The 15234-nt window shown below is 42.9% G+C and overlaps 1 protein-coding gene across 11 annotated transcripts in view; it reads right to left on the bottom strand.

Moving 5' to 3' along the window:
• slc2a12 (solute carrier family 2 member 12) overlaps window positions 1–15234 on the bottom strand; it is an 85506-nt gene that overhangs the window by 12916 nt on the left and 57356 nt on the right. For 6 of the 11 annotated variants that reach the window (XM_048532000.2, XM_059645303.1, XM_059645297.1 and 3 more), the window contains 2 exons: window positions 12926–13058; window positions 10534–10676 (listed from right to left, as the gene is read on the bottom strand). The exons of 1 other annotated variant lie outside the window; for it this stretch is intronic. In XM_048532000.2, coding sequence (XP_048387957.2) covers window positions 10534–10676; window positions 12926–13058 — 276 coding nt within the window. 4 more of the 11 variants (XM_048532001.2, XM_059645301.1, XM_048532005.2 and 1 more) reach the window with 4 other exon arrangements.

Below are 15234 nucleotides of genomic sequence, written 5' to 3' on the forward strand. Positions count from 1 at the left end.
ATTTGGAGCTTTGCTGGCCTGTTTTTGTTGTGCAATCTTCTTAACAATTAATTGTTATTAAGGAGTTCCATTGACCTTTTTTTCATAAAAATGAATGGAGAATGTGAGAAAAGGAACAATGTAAAGATCCCAACACAAACAATGGGCAGAGTCTTAGAGGCCTGAACCAGCAGGCAATGATAAGATTTTTGGCAGAATTGTGTGAGATATCCAGTATCTCGACATCAGGAGCAATTCTCTACATCTTTTACGTGTTGACCAGGCAGCGAGGCAAACTTTTATCCTTTTAAACTTTAAATATACAAAATTGGGTTAAACATCCCCTATAATGGGGCTCTGTAACAAAATTACAAACTAACAGTTAACGGACACTTATGTAAGGGAACATTAACTGAGGCGATGATGCACCCCAGCCTCTGTGGTGCCCAAAAGGCCTCTATCATGCTGGGTATACCATATGCTCCCTCTCCATGGTCAGCCAAACACAGATGCAACTAGGAAAGAGGTGCAGACAGTCAAACACAATAACGTCCTCCACAGACTACTGCCTGGATTGTAACTTAGGACAGGCCCAAGAGCACCCACAGATCAGGAGCATGGGCCTGAAGTGCAACCAGAAACTGTGAAGCAGCCTGATAAAAAATGCAAGAGGAGCTGCATACTGAAACACTCAACGTAAATGTGAGAAACATTTTCACCCAGGCTACGTAAACTACATATGGAGTAGTACACCATGAATTTACTTAAATGATGCTTACTTGGGACTGCTGCATGTAGCACTCTCCATCCCCAGATCTCCATTCCCCAGGAAAAGGGGAAGACTTTTTTGTAGAGGGCACTTCACAGGGGATATTTGCCACTGGGGGAGTAAAAATAGAATGTGCAGTAGCATTCAGAAAGACTTAAATCGACCAGACCCCTACCAGATAGCTTGGGCTGTGCCCCGACCATAAGTGCCTAACTCCAAAATGTTATCCAAAATCACATTGATAGGGTTACCTTACCTCTCCAAACCACAGAACCATTGAAATATACAGCAGAGAAGGAATCCATTCAGTCCATTTTGTCCATGCCGCCAGAAAGACACCCAGATGCCCTTTCTGGCCTAGCCAGCGACACCCTCATCCCACAAAGAATTAGTTAATAATCCCATCTTCTTGCATATGGCTAAGATAATAAAGTGTGAAGCTGGATGAACACAGCAGGCCAAGCAGCATCTCAGGAGCACAAAAGCTGACAGTTCGGGCCGAGACCCTTCATCAGAGAGGGGGATGGGGTGAGGGTTCCGGAATAAATAGGGAGAGGGGGAAGGCGGACCGAAGATGGAGAGAAAAGAAGATAGGTGGAGAGGAGAGTATAGGTGGGGAGGTAGGGAGGGGATAGGTCAGTCCAGGGAAGACGGACAGGTCAAGGAGGTGGGATGAGGTTAGTAGGTAGGAAATGGATGTGTGGCTTGGGGTGGGAGGAAGGGATGGGTGAGAGGAAGAACAGGTTAGGGAGGCAGAGACAGGCTGTGCTGGTTATGGGATGCAGTGGGGAGAGGGGACGAACTGGGCTGGTTTTGGGATGCGGTGGGGGAAGGGGAGATTTTGAAGCTGGTGAAGTCCACATTGATACCATTGGGCTGCAGGGTTCCCAAGCGGAATATGAGTTGCTGTTCCTGCAACCTTTGGGTGGCATCATTGTGGCACTGCAGGAGGCCCATGATGGACATGTCATCTAAAGAATGGGAGGGGGAGTTGAAATGGTTTGCGACTGGGAGGTGCAGTTGTTTATTGCGAACCGAGCGGAGGTGTTCTGCAAAGCGGTCCCCAAGCCTCCGCTTGGTTTCCCCAATGTAGAGGAAGCCACACCGGGTACAATGGATATAGTATACCACATTGGCAGATGTGCAGGTGAACCTCTGCTTAATATGGAAAGTCATCTTGGGGCCTGGGATAGGGTCGAGGGAGGAGGTGTAGGGGCAAGTGTAGCACTTCCTGCGGTTGCAGGGGAAGGTGCCGGGTGTGGTGGGGTTTGAGGGCAGTGTGGAGCGAACAAGGGAGCCATGGAGAGAGTGGTCTCTCCGGAAAGCAGATAAGGGTTGGGATGGAAAAATGTCTTGGGTGGTGGGGTCGGATTGTAGATGGCGGAAGTGTCGGAGGATGATGCGTTGTATCCGGAGGTTGGTGTGGTGGTGTGTGAGAAAAAGGGGGATCCTCTTTGGGCGGATGTGGCGGGGGCGGGGTGTGAGGGATGTGTTGCGGGAGATGCAGTCAAGGGCGTTCTCGACCGCTGTGGGGGGAAAGTTGCGGCCCTGAAGAACTTGGACATCTCCCGCACATCCCAGATGTCCAAGTTCTTCAAGGACCGAACTTTCCCCCCACAGTGGTCGAGAATGCCCTTGACCGCGTCTCCCGCATTTCCTGCAACACATCCCTGACACCCCGCCACAACCGCCCAGAGAGGATCCCCCTCGTTCTCACACACCGTCCCACCAACTTCCGGATACAACGCATCATCCTCTGACACTTCCGCCATCTACAATCCGACCCCACCACCCAAGACATTTTTCCATCCCCACCCTTGTCTGCTTTCCGGAGAGACCACTCTCTCCGTGACTCCCTTGTTCGCTCCACACTGCCCTCCAGCCCCACCACACCCGGCACCTTCCCCTGCAACCGCAGGAAGTGCTACACTTGCCCCCATACCGCCTCCCTCACCCCTATCCCAGGCCCCAAGATAACTTTCCACATTAAGCAGAGGTTCACCTGCACATCTGCCAATGTGGTATACTGTATCCATTGTATCCGGTGTGGCTTCCTCTACATTGGGGAAACCAAGCGGAGGCTTGGGGGCCGCTTTGCAGAACACCTCCGCTCGGTTCGCAATAAACAACTGCACCTCCCAGTCGTGAACCATTTCCACTCCCCCTCCCATTCTTTAGATGACATGTCCATCATGGGCCTCCTACAGTGCCACAATGATGCCACCCGAAGGTTGCAGGAACAGCAACTCATATTCCCGCTTGGGAACCCTGCAGCCCAATGGTATCAATGTGGACTTCACCAGCTTCAAAATCTCCCCTTCCCCCACCGCATCCCAAAACCAGCCCAGTTCGTCCCCTCCCCCCACTGCATCCCAAAACCAGCACAGCCTGTCTCTGCCTCCCTAACCTGTTCTTCCTCTCACCCATCCCTTCCTCCCACCCCAAGCAACACCTCCATCTCCTACCTACTAACCTCATCCCACCTCCTTGACCTGTCCGTCTTCCCTGGACTGACCTATCCCCTCCCTACCTCCCCACCTATTCTCTCCTCTCCACCTATCTTTTCTCTCCATCTTCGGTCTGCCTCCCCCTCTCTCCCTTTTTATTCCAGTTCCCTCCCCCCATCCCCCTCTCTGATGAAGGGTCTAGGCCCGAAACGTCAGCTTTTGTGCTCCTGAGATGCTGCTTGGCCTGCTGTGTTCATCCAGCCCCACACTTTGTTATCTCGGATTCTCCAGCATCTGCAGTTCCCATTATCTCTTCTTGCACATGGCACTTGGACCTGCAGCTTACAGCACTTAAGGTGCACAATCAGGTACTTTTTGGAACAGCTTTGGTCTCTGCCTCCACCTCAGGCAATGAATTCCAGACACCCATGACCCTCTGCATTAAAAAGTTTTTCCTCACTTCCTCTCCAATCCTTCTGCCACTTAGCTTGAATCGATGACCCCTTTTTTTTTAACTCTCTGCAAAGGGAAACAGGTTCTTCCTAATTACTGTATCTCCAACTCTCACAATTTTCTGAGGGAAATGATGGCCTAATGGTATTAAGGCTAGACTGTTAATCTTGAGATCCAGATAATGATCTGTGAACCTATGTTTGAATCCTGGTGCAGCAGATGATGAAATTTGAATTCAATAAAAAAAAACCTGGAGTTAAGAGTCTATTTTTTAATGTATCCATTGCTAATTATTGGGGGAAAAAAACCCCATCCCATTCACTAATGTTCTTTAGGGAAGGAAACTGCCATCCTTACCTGGTCTGACCTACATGTGACTCCAGACCCCGACCAATGTGATCAATACTTAACTGCCCTCTGGACAATTAGGGATGGGCAATAACTGCTGCCTATTTTTACTCAGGATGGCTACGTGTGCCTCTGCAGTCCAGACAGTGAGTCAGGGTCAGTCTTTTGGCTTCATAGCCGACAGTCCAGAGGGAGGGGTTGGAGTGTCAAAATATATGCACCAGTCAGGACAATCGAGTCAGGTTGGTCAAAGTAGGACACGGTCAGTCCATTGGCTCCATCCATAGAAAAGAGGAAAGGGGGAACTTGGTGGGGTCAAAGGCAACCATAGCCATGGGATTGATTCTCAGCAGGCTGGCCTTTGGGATTGGAGTCTTCAGGGTATTGGTGAAGGGTAGAGTACAATTGTGAATGGGGAAGAATATCTGCAAGGGGCTAAGGGCATATTATAAAACATGGCTTGGAAAGGAGGGGGAGGGCTGAGCATAGTCAGGAGAACCCTGGCTTCAAGGAACTGGGAGGCAGTGAATGACCATGGCGTGCAGTTTCACTTCATATACTGGGGCTGGGGGTTGGGTTGTGGTGGAGGTGAGCAAATATAGATCTGTGTAGATGGGTTGAGTGGGGACTCAGGATAATGTGAGGCTTAAAGGAGGGATTGTGAATGTCTGGGGGCTCACTGACACATTCGGGCTGAGGCTGGAAACCACTAGCACAGGAGCACTCACTTGCTTTCTCTTGTGTTGCAAATTCAAAATGTGAAATGGTGAAGAAAATGGCTGCGAACATACTCACAGTAAGTGGGGTAGGTAACAACTTGCAAGGGAAGGAAATTCTGAACTCAAGGCCTTAAAAAGGGAAAGAATTTTGATCTCAGATCAATGCTTTGTACAGGACACAGACATGGAGACTGCCTTACCCAGGGACATCCTATGGTTTTGAACTTCTCTTTATGTATTACACCCCATAAGCTGAGAAACATGTACAAGCCATTTTCATCTGTGCCACCCAAGTGCCCTAAATGAGTTTTCTTCTTCCAGTCCCTCCTACCTCATCTTGGTATATTTCCTTGTTCCGTAGCTGGAGTGAAGGGAACTTGTTCAGCAACGGAACCTGGTAGCCCTGCAAGTTTGATCGGGTGGCCCCAAGAACGCTTGTATCTCAATGGACAAGTTGATCCTCCTCAGCCTGGATGTCCATAAGTCAGAGCTGGGCAGGGAAGTGGGAGTCCTAGCCACATCTGCAGTGTCCTGAGGAGACTTTGCAGCTGGGTGTTTGTGGTTCATCCACCAATGTGTGCCTCCCAGTACTGTACTGTCTCCTTGAATGTGGAAGAGGACCTGCAGTGGGTTCAATGTTTCACACTACCCTATTGCCATACCTTAGGTCCTGAGGAACAATGAGTAGTGCAATGGAGTACAAGTCTGTGTGCATCCTCAGCATGCCCTGAGGATAGTGGGTCTGACTAACCAAAGCAGCCAACATGCTCCTGCCCATGAAGACAGATAGACAAACACAAAATTCTTTGCACTGTTGCAGCTTCAAGGTAATGAGGGCCACTAAGTCCACAGACTTCATTGGTGCTTCTGTTCCTTCCTCTGCAATTTGGATGGTGTCCCTGATTGCCAAGATTACTGGGCCAACTCTTGCCCCTCATGTCCTTTCAAAAACTTTCACCTCTCGTCTGAAAAATATGCCCTTTAGTTTTAAACTCCCTCACATGAGGGAAGATACTCTTACTATTCACCGAATCTATACCCCCATAACTTTGTCAGTATCCTATTCCTGAAAAGCATAGATACAAAGTATTTTCTGTTTTAAGTTATGAATTTACAGGATGTGGATGTTACTGGCAAGAGTAGCATTTGCAGCCCATCCCAAATGAAATAACTCCACAGAGACCTGTATCCCATTACCAAGTCATCCTTTATTTACATGTGGAAAGTCATTGACACTGATCTTGCTCCCTCAAAGTGAACAGGATGCCTAATAGTCCTGTTTTTATCTGTCAGCCAGGGCTCCCTGACAGGACAGATTAACAGCCCTAATCAGGGAACTCATATTTTTTGAGAGCCACCTGGTTAATCTCATTACAATCACTACATCCCTTCTCTTCTGGGTCTAAAGACAGAGGCCAGTTCTCTTTTTGGTAGCTCCTCCTGGGGTGTTTTAGCACCAGGTCAGTTTCCACCTACTCTGCCTCTGATACAAATGGTGTGTAACATACTGTAGCTCACCTCTTGTGCCTGGAATGTATCTGAAGAAATTCATTCTCTTCAGGTGGCAAAGGTGTCAAGGCAGCAACACCTGCTGTGTCTATCTCAGATTCTGAGGTACCTTCAATGCTGAAAGAGAGGGAGAACCTACTCAGAACAGTCAGAGGGGATGTTCAGGAGCTCACCATGTTTTGCTCCATTACCGTTTGTGAGTTTGCAGCTTTCATTAGGTCCATGTGGTTGTTCTGGATTGTTGCTCCTATTTGAACTTCACTGGACCTGACCTCACATCGACCATGATTTTTACCCATGCAGGGCCATTCCTGTGGTTCCTACACCAAACTTTGTCCTCTGAAGTATCTGTCTCTGTTGCTTAGCAGAGTCTTATGTCCACCATTGGTGTTCCTAATGCTGCTTCATCCTCCCCCTGCACGTCTGTGAAGATCAGATGGTGTGGTGTTTGCAGCCTGTTAGCAACTGCGTAGTTACATGAGGGGTGGCCCTATATTTAAATAGGAACCAAGACAGTTCAGCATCAAGTGAAGCTGCAGGCTATCTCTTTAAGCCTTCAAAGTTCGGAGTGCTCTCTGCCACATCATTGGATGATGGATGGTATGGATCTGTCCTTATATATCAAAAACTATTCAACTTAAGAAAATACTCAAATTCCCTGCTGGTAAAAAATGGCCCGTTATCTGTGACCAATACTTCAGGGAATCCATGTATTGCAAATACTCTGTCTGATGTTGTCCGAACTGTGCACTCCCAGAAGATTTTGGGGTTTAGTCCTATTATCACCTTATCTCTTTGCTGTATTATTTTTCTCTTCACTTCCGCTCTCAACCTGTTGTATTTGGCCTGGCCCGAACATGAAGAGTTTATGCGAAGTGCTTCAGAATTTTCTCTATTTTTCTCATCATCCAAAACATTGATTCCCTTGCCTTTCATGCTTGTTGCAATATACTTAACATGTACCTCAAGCATCTCCCGCTTGAGGCTGACTCTATTTCATTACCGTTCTTCCTGTAGGTCCTGGATTCCATTTGCTTTGGCTAGGTCCTTTGTCATACCATTTAAATTGATCCTTTTCCAGTTTAGATGTTCTAATTAGATCGACCCTTGTTCTTCTCCTCTAATAATCTAAATTTTAGAATTCACTGATCACTCAAAGCAAATGTTCCCTCACAAGCACTTGGACATTCTTCAGCTTCAGATCCAGCAAATGCCTCCTTTACTGTCAGGCCAGGAACAAAATGCCTTCTCCTCTTTACACACTATTCAATAGCTTCATCCCAAGCAATATTCAGGTAATTAAAGTCCCCAAAACATTTTTGCTTTTGCACATCTGTGATTTCCCTGCAGATATGCTCCTCCATTTTTCATGATATGGAGACCCACAGAATATGCCTCATAGCGTAATCATATGCTTTTTGCTTTGCAACTCCAGCCAAAAAGACTCTGTCCTTGCCCTCAAAAGGACATCTCTTTCCAACATTGCAATAGTTCCCTAATCAATCCCTCCAAGCTCAATCACCTCCTAGTTTCCTGTGTCTATCTTAATATTTTTGATATTTTTTCACACAGCTGTCGTCATTTTAAGTCATATTTTTGTCGTTGCCACGATAGCATGGCTGTTTGTGCATTTAACTCACAACTTTATTCACTGTGCTCTTGTGCATTTACACACATGCCTTGTGAACTTGCTTTTGTATTTATCATTAATCTCAGTCCATTTCTATGTAATATGATACAACTCCCTTCTCATAATACCCCATTCCAACAATCCCATACAACACCAGTGAACCTCCCCGTAGTGATACTTGTCCAGTCCTGTTCAGATGCAACCTGTCCCCTCTGCACCCAGAAATGGTCTGAGCAAACAGTAAACAGTTGAAAAGGCTTTTTTTGATCTCTGGGCAAAACTACATATCCAGAGGCCGTGGTTGAAATTCATTTCTCTTTGACACATGCAACAATCTGATATCTGAGAGCCAGGAAAGATTACTGTGACTAAGACCATGTCCAGCCAGTATAGTTAAATGATGGACGCTGACAAGGGTATTCCTGTCACTATGGTTGGGATTCTTTACACATAGTTGTTGATAGCTATGTTATAAGTCATATCTTAATGGGCAGACTGATACTGGATGTTTGTGCAGGAATGGATGCACTACAAGATAAGCTGCAAAACTCAAAATACATGGGGGCAGCAAACAAATTTGCCCCTGAAAATGTCCACAAAAGACATTCATATACATTGTAAGCAGCTGCTCGTCCAATCAGAGAGTCTATCTCCCCAGTGCAAATTGCTCCAGCTCTACTCATCACAGATTCCCTTCCTCTGAATCTTGTGGAGGCAGAATCTGTGATTCAAGGAGCAAAATGCTGGGGAGAAGGGATAGACATAGCTGGAGAAACTACTCTGGTAATTCTCTGGCCACTTTGCAGGAGAATGTCATGCCAGTGAAGCAGTGACTATTCACCATGCTGAGTACCCATCAGGGTCGAGACTGAGTTGCACCTTGTGGGGAGTGAGGAAGGGAGCAGAGTCCAAATGTTGGCTGAGGGGTGGGGGTGGGGGTGGGGCACAGAGCCCAGGGGTGGAGATACGAATGAGCAAACAGCCAGAAACCGGTATCTGTTGTTTCACAAATGTTCAGGCAAGTAGGTTCCTCAATGCTTGCTCATCATGTAACTTTATACATTGCTGTCCAAATTTATTGGAACTTATAACCAGTTGTTTTACTCAATAGGCTGAGAGGAGAGGCCACACAAAATGACTTTCCGTAAATGGGTGGGAATCAGGGTCTTAAATATTTTCTATGCATCGAGGCACAGAAGAAAAAGTTGTAGATAATCTACAAATCAATTTCCTAAATGACAGTTGGCATTTTACATTCAATTTTTACATTTTTTTTAAGAAGCTATTTACAAATTATATCTTTACTAGTTTCTGTTAAAATATACGTCATTTTTACATGAATTTATCAATTATCTATTTTGGTGAATGCACAGAAAGATCCAGAGGATGGCAGACTTGTTTACAATAAATTAACAAAACAAATTTATAGATTTCCAAGTTAAAAGATTTACTGAAATATATTGTATTCATGAAATCTTCACTATTTGTGCTATCTTATCTTTCAAAGGAAGAAACACCCCAAAAAAAGTAACACAAATGCAGAAAGTAATGTTACTGTGTAACCGCATGGTCTGAAACAGCAGCTGGTGAGAATAAAGTCAAAAACATAGTCCGTGAAGATTGAAAAGTAGCTCTTGAGATTTAGCCATTGAAATAATTGTTCAGAACCCAGTAAGTCTAATGGTTTTAATGGGTTAAACTCTAGTACTATACCGTATACTTACAGGTGTCTCTAAATCCAACTTTTCTACACCTGCCAATTTGTACCTGAACTTGTTAGACTTAGAGAAGTAATGTGTACCCCTGCCAGAAGTGGCACAGACTTTACAGTGCTAAATCTAATGGAAGGAATTGTTGTCTCACCCAGCAGTGGAAGAGCATTGGCAACTATCTACTCAAGTGAGTACCATTCAGGCTCTTAACTGGTCAGCAGCAAATCCTTCCCAGGATCAAGGAACCAAAGGCAGAAGTCCTACCCATCAAAACTTGTTAGCTAATCAGAGACTGGCAGCTTGGGTTGAACAGCAGCGCCACCAGATATATGGTGGCTGCTGCTGGTTCCACACTCACTCAAGACCCAGTGTCAATGCTCCAGGCCACAGTAATAATGACAGTAGAATCATGAGGTCAGTATCTTTGAAATGAAGGATTCAGTAGCTAGGACAAATGAATGGCACGCCGACCCTACACTGCTGTCACTTCTTGATGCCAGGTCCCTCTATCAGACACAGTGCCTTTGAAGAAGGCTACCACCCTGTAAGGTATAGTTTGTCATATTTACTGTGCAGCGGGCCTCTCACGTGCTGTTCGGTTTAATACTACCAGTGACAGGATGGAGCCCTTTATTAAAATATTAAATTCCCACTTAAGGCATTCAGTTGGCAGTAGGTTGGGAAAGCAATCCATGTGACTTTTGCCAGGTTAAATGCCTCCTCCAGCAAACTTCACATCAGCCAAAAATATTAAATTCCCTTCACAGAAACTTTCGACTAATTGGATTTTGAGATCGTTAGTATTAAGAGTATATGTGTGTTGTAATTTATTTATATAAAATTATGTACCAATAAAGATAGAACAACTTGAAAAATGAGAATGAATGACACTGTTGGTTTAAAACAATGCATCATCTCTTCCAAAAATAATTCTTTGCTTGGGGTACAAGTTAAAAGGTACAGTCACCAAAAGAATTTTCCAAGCCATCTGTATGGTATTGGATGTCAGTAGCCCAGATGGAGTGCTCACCATCTCTCCGCTTCAGAACTATTCCTGGAATAAGTTTCTTTATGTGCTCAGTTGTACAGCAAATTGGAGTTCTGTTGTACCTGGAGGATTGTCAACATTTCACAATTATTAGAATTCAATTTTGTATTTGATGCTTCAGCAACAGATCTATTTCTTCTGTTAAATCCATAGCTATTCTAGGCATCAAGATAAGCCAAATAATTTTCAAAGAGTTGCCTTTGTTTAAAGCAGGTCAGGCTGAAACTGTATTGGGATAAACCCAATCACAGCTGAAAATAACTGTAACATTAACTAATGTATACTACACAGTACATTGTTGAATGCAAGTACAAATCTTCTAGTGAGACTACAGCTTATTCAAGTGAAATTCAGTGATGTGCCTTTTGACCATACAAATTATGTACCAAACTTCATTTTTGATTCCATGGGAACGGAAACACAACATCTGAAGCCGTTATAGTCAGTCAAGGAGTGGTACAAATGGCAGTTTGCTAACATTTCACACTAGCTGAATTCCTGTCTGAGAAATTGTAGATTGCTGAAATACCAGTTAATCCCAGTTTTGGCAAAAATTGCTGCCTTACTAGGGAAAGTTGAAGCTGGTACCAATAGAGGCCCCAAGGTTTGTTAAAGGGCTGACTGACATTTAAATTTCGTACCCAATGCTTATTCAAGAGAAGCACACCATTTTTTTTTGTTTGGATAGCACTTAATCTGTCTTCACTGCAACTAGTTTAACACATGCAAAATAATCATTTCTGAGAATTTCAAATATTATGTCAAGGTATTTGATCTTTCTATTCTTTTGCTGCTGGAGTTTGGGAAAACAAAATGTTTGGAAGAGATTGGGAGATGTTCTGGCATACTTTGTAAAGGCTTTAGTGAGTTTTGTTCTGAAAATACTTGCAGGATTTAATCTAATGTGAATGAGTACCTTCTTCTTGGAGTCACCTATAATTTGCTATAGAGGGCGCTCTTGTTGTGCAAGAGGAGTGGGAGGAGGCCATGAGTGAATCAGCACCAGCTGCAAGAGAGTGAAGAGGACTGCTTCTCCCCCTTCCCACATCATCATGTCGACAGGACATTTGTCCTTTGCAGGTCATCCTCAGGATATATAGTGCTATGTCCACTATGCCCCCTTGTTCAGTCCGAATGGAATCCTGAAAGATTTCAGATGCTGTGCGGTCAGTGGAAGTGAATGTGGGGATCATACATTTACCGCTCCATAGAAAAAAAAATCCAATCAGCAGTTCATTGCTAAACCTGCAGAAATATCTTTGAACATCCCCAGACAAATTCAAATTATAATAATCAGCAATTAGGGAGAACTCTATGTGCTAAAACCAGCTATTAAAACAAACATGTTTATACTGCACATATTTCGATCTTGTTTTCACCTGTTTACCAAATTAACCAACCAATGATGTTGATTGTTTAGCTGGATAGAATTGAAGCACATTTAAGACAGATGAACCCACAGCAGAAAGATTAGCGAATGATAGTGGAGATGCAAAGCACAGCTTATTTGCATGGTTTGCCATATGGTACACAATTTGCCGACTTGTACATGTACCAGTCTTTTGCCAGGCCCAAATTTTCACTTTCATAATGGTACTCATGGGTGATCTTCTTCCCACTGCAGGAAACCCAAAGACATGGCACAGATTCATAATCTTGAGAGGTGATTTCTTGTGTCTATTCTTTATGTCTTTGGCCCTGCACAACTGGTCACACATTATCTCATTGGCTCAGGCTTTCAATGCGCCTTACGGGATCCTGAGCAGCCCGACACAACAAGCTGTACCCAAGTATCAGGAGGCCTATGACATTTGTTTTCATTAGTAGATGATCTCATAATGCAATAAACAAGTTTTATAACACTCTGATCAGACTGACTTCCCATTGGGTCAGCCTAATGAAGAAAACCAAAAGCAGTTTAATAATTGGCCTTTCTGTGCTTTACTGCCTTCATTATCCTCCCATTCATGATTAAATTGGAACTTGCATAAGTCTACATACCGATAAAGTTTGACTTTTAAAAATCAGCTTAAGAAATAAACTGAAGATGGTTTAATTCTGTTGCATTTTTGCAAAAACTAGGACAAAATAAAACGACTTTTTCAAGCTTAATGTCCTGAAATGTCAGAACAGCCAAGAATATTGAGTCAGCCATCACAAAGGCAGCAAGAAACTGTCAAACTGTGTAACCTCACTGACATTGCCCATCGTATTTAATTTTTTACCAACTTCAAAATACTGGCCACCATTAAATCTGATTCATTAACCTGTTGTACTTACCATAGGAATATTGGATTTTACGTGAACTTACCCTTGGTCTAGCTGTTGAGATATCTCCTCTAGGGTCTGACCTTTTGTCTCAGGTACAACGAATATGATAAAAAGCAATCCCACAAAACTGAGAATTGCGTATATTAGAAGAACCCACATGAGGCCAATTAATTCTGGAACCATCAAATAACAATAAACGTAAGCACATTTCCAAAAGAAGAACAAAACAATTTTATGATAGGTTCACACTCCACAGGTTTGCTATGAGAACAACATCAAAATTACCATGCAAATGCTAGTTCACTCTAAAGACGTGAATTCAATGTATGCCTCAGCCAGCTGTAAGTTATTTTTTTAATTGGCAGAAAGTTGTGCATGGAAGGCCTCCTTGTTTGTCAAACAAATACTTTGTCAATGTATATTCCTGCAATAAGAACACAAAATCATGAAGAGGCAGAGTGTTCCTTGAGCTTATTATCCAATTAAATTCTGGCTGACCCTTATCATAAATCCATTTACTTGCCAATATATCTCTTGAAAACTCCATTCCACAAAAATCTATTGATCTTAGTCTTGGAAATTTCAATTGTTTCAATATTCACTGTGTAAGAACCTTTGTTTAATCTTGATAAATACACAGTGCATATTCGCTGAATAGTTGAGTTATTTGGACTCAATTTACCATCAACTGCAGCTGAGTTGATCCAAATCTGACCTTTTAATGTTAGGTGATAAGAATCTCAGTCAATAGTACCTTATTGTGGTTGAATTCTTTAAAGCATTTCAAATAATGATTTAATCTTTGGAAGTGCAAAGCCAAACATTCTCCAGTGATATGCCAATACTCATTAGTCAATGAATTTTCAAAACAATTACTTGTATGAAGTGGTTGTTGATATTTGACAATGATAAGACACTATAGTGTCACTTTTTCATTAGGCTTCAGCTCCATAAAGGCAGATTTCCTACTCACCACAAAGGTTCACTCTGAGCTTTGCTGAAGCCTAAGGATCATATGATGTGGGTTTTTCTATTTTAAAAAAACTCCAAAGCTTTGCATCTAATAAACTACCTTTAAAATTTGGTCACTTTTGTAACGAGAATACTTGGCAGTAGATTTGCTCACAGGATGGTCCTATAAAATGAAATCTACAAAGCACACCAGAGAGTACTGCCAACATTTGGGTGCAGTTTTGCTGTTGCAAGCTTTGGTAATCAAATACAAAACAAGGTCGAAGTCTCTTAACTGCCAGTAAAATAGTAATTTGAAAATAGTTTGGTTTATTCTTCATAGGGCTGTTAAGGCAATATTCTGAAAATGACTGAACGGGCCTTTATTTAAATGTTTCTTCTGAACACTCATCCAAGTATAGGCAGAAGCATTTTGCATCATTTGGTTTATGGTCTAGTCAATGGAGAAAAAGTCCAAAGAGTTATTGGGTTGCATCTTGGTTTAGTTTTCCATTTCCACTCATTCCTTATCCATATTTGAAACTTATTAATGCAAAATATAGGTCTATATAAATACAGGGATCATTTGAAACACATTCTCATCTAATTTCTAGCATTTCTGACTTTTGTACTTAGCTTTACAATTAGAAAAGGAAGTTTTGGCTGTCCCAGCCAAGGGCTGATTCAGTAACATGAGATAGATAGGAAAATTGTACGTCCTATTCTATAAATCTTGGAGAGATGTCATGTATATGAAGTAAGGGTGATTTATCCCAGAACACTGAGTTCTGGGCATATACAATAGAAAAAGTTCATTCAACTGTGTTGATGAAGCATGAGCAATCAAAGCATTAGCATGTTGCTTTTTTGGTGACATTGGCGACTCTAGTTTGACTGATATTAAAAGTAATCACTCAGCCAACCAACTGAATATTTAATAAATATTTACATAATCAGAAGAACCAGTTAAATACCTGGACCATTGGGAAAATGGCTTAAGATTTAAGTCAATTTATTTTCGCTCTTGCATGTTAATAATTCCATATACTTCTCATATGTTGGAGATGGGACATGAGAATTTGAACTTTGTTTTAGCAAATTAGAGACAGAATATTAGAAACAAAGTACAATGCTTTTCAGCTTAGTTAGAATTTCCAGTAGTTTCCTCTTAAGTGGGTTAATCAGATCCAAGACTCACCTAAGGTGAGGATGGCAGTTTGGGAAAGATATAAAGACAGAAGACACTAGCCATAATGCTTAGAAATGACAGGCAAAAAATAACTAAAGATCCAGTCAACGTGCAGCAAAGCATTATGCAGAAGAATATTATGTTGCGTCAATCCCATGGATCAATATTGTTCATACATAGTCAAAAGTTGAGGTAGATTTGAACCCGTG

The sequence above is a fragment of the Stegostoma tigrinum genome, chromosome 4, assembly GCF_030684315.1.
Source record: "Stegostoma tigrinum isolate sSteTig4 chromosome 4, sSteTig4.hap1, whole genome shotgun sequence".
NCBI classification, from domain to species: Eukaryota; Metazoa; Chordata; class Chondrichthyes; order Orectolobiformes; family Stegostomatidae; genus Stegostoma; species Stegostoma tigrinum.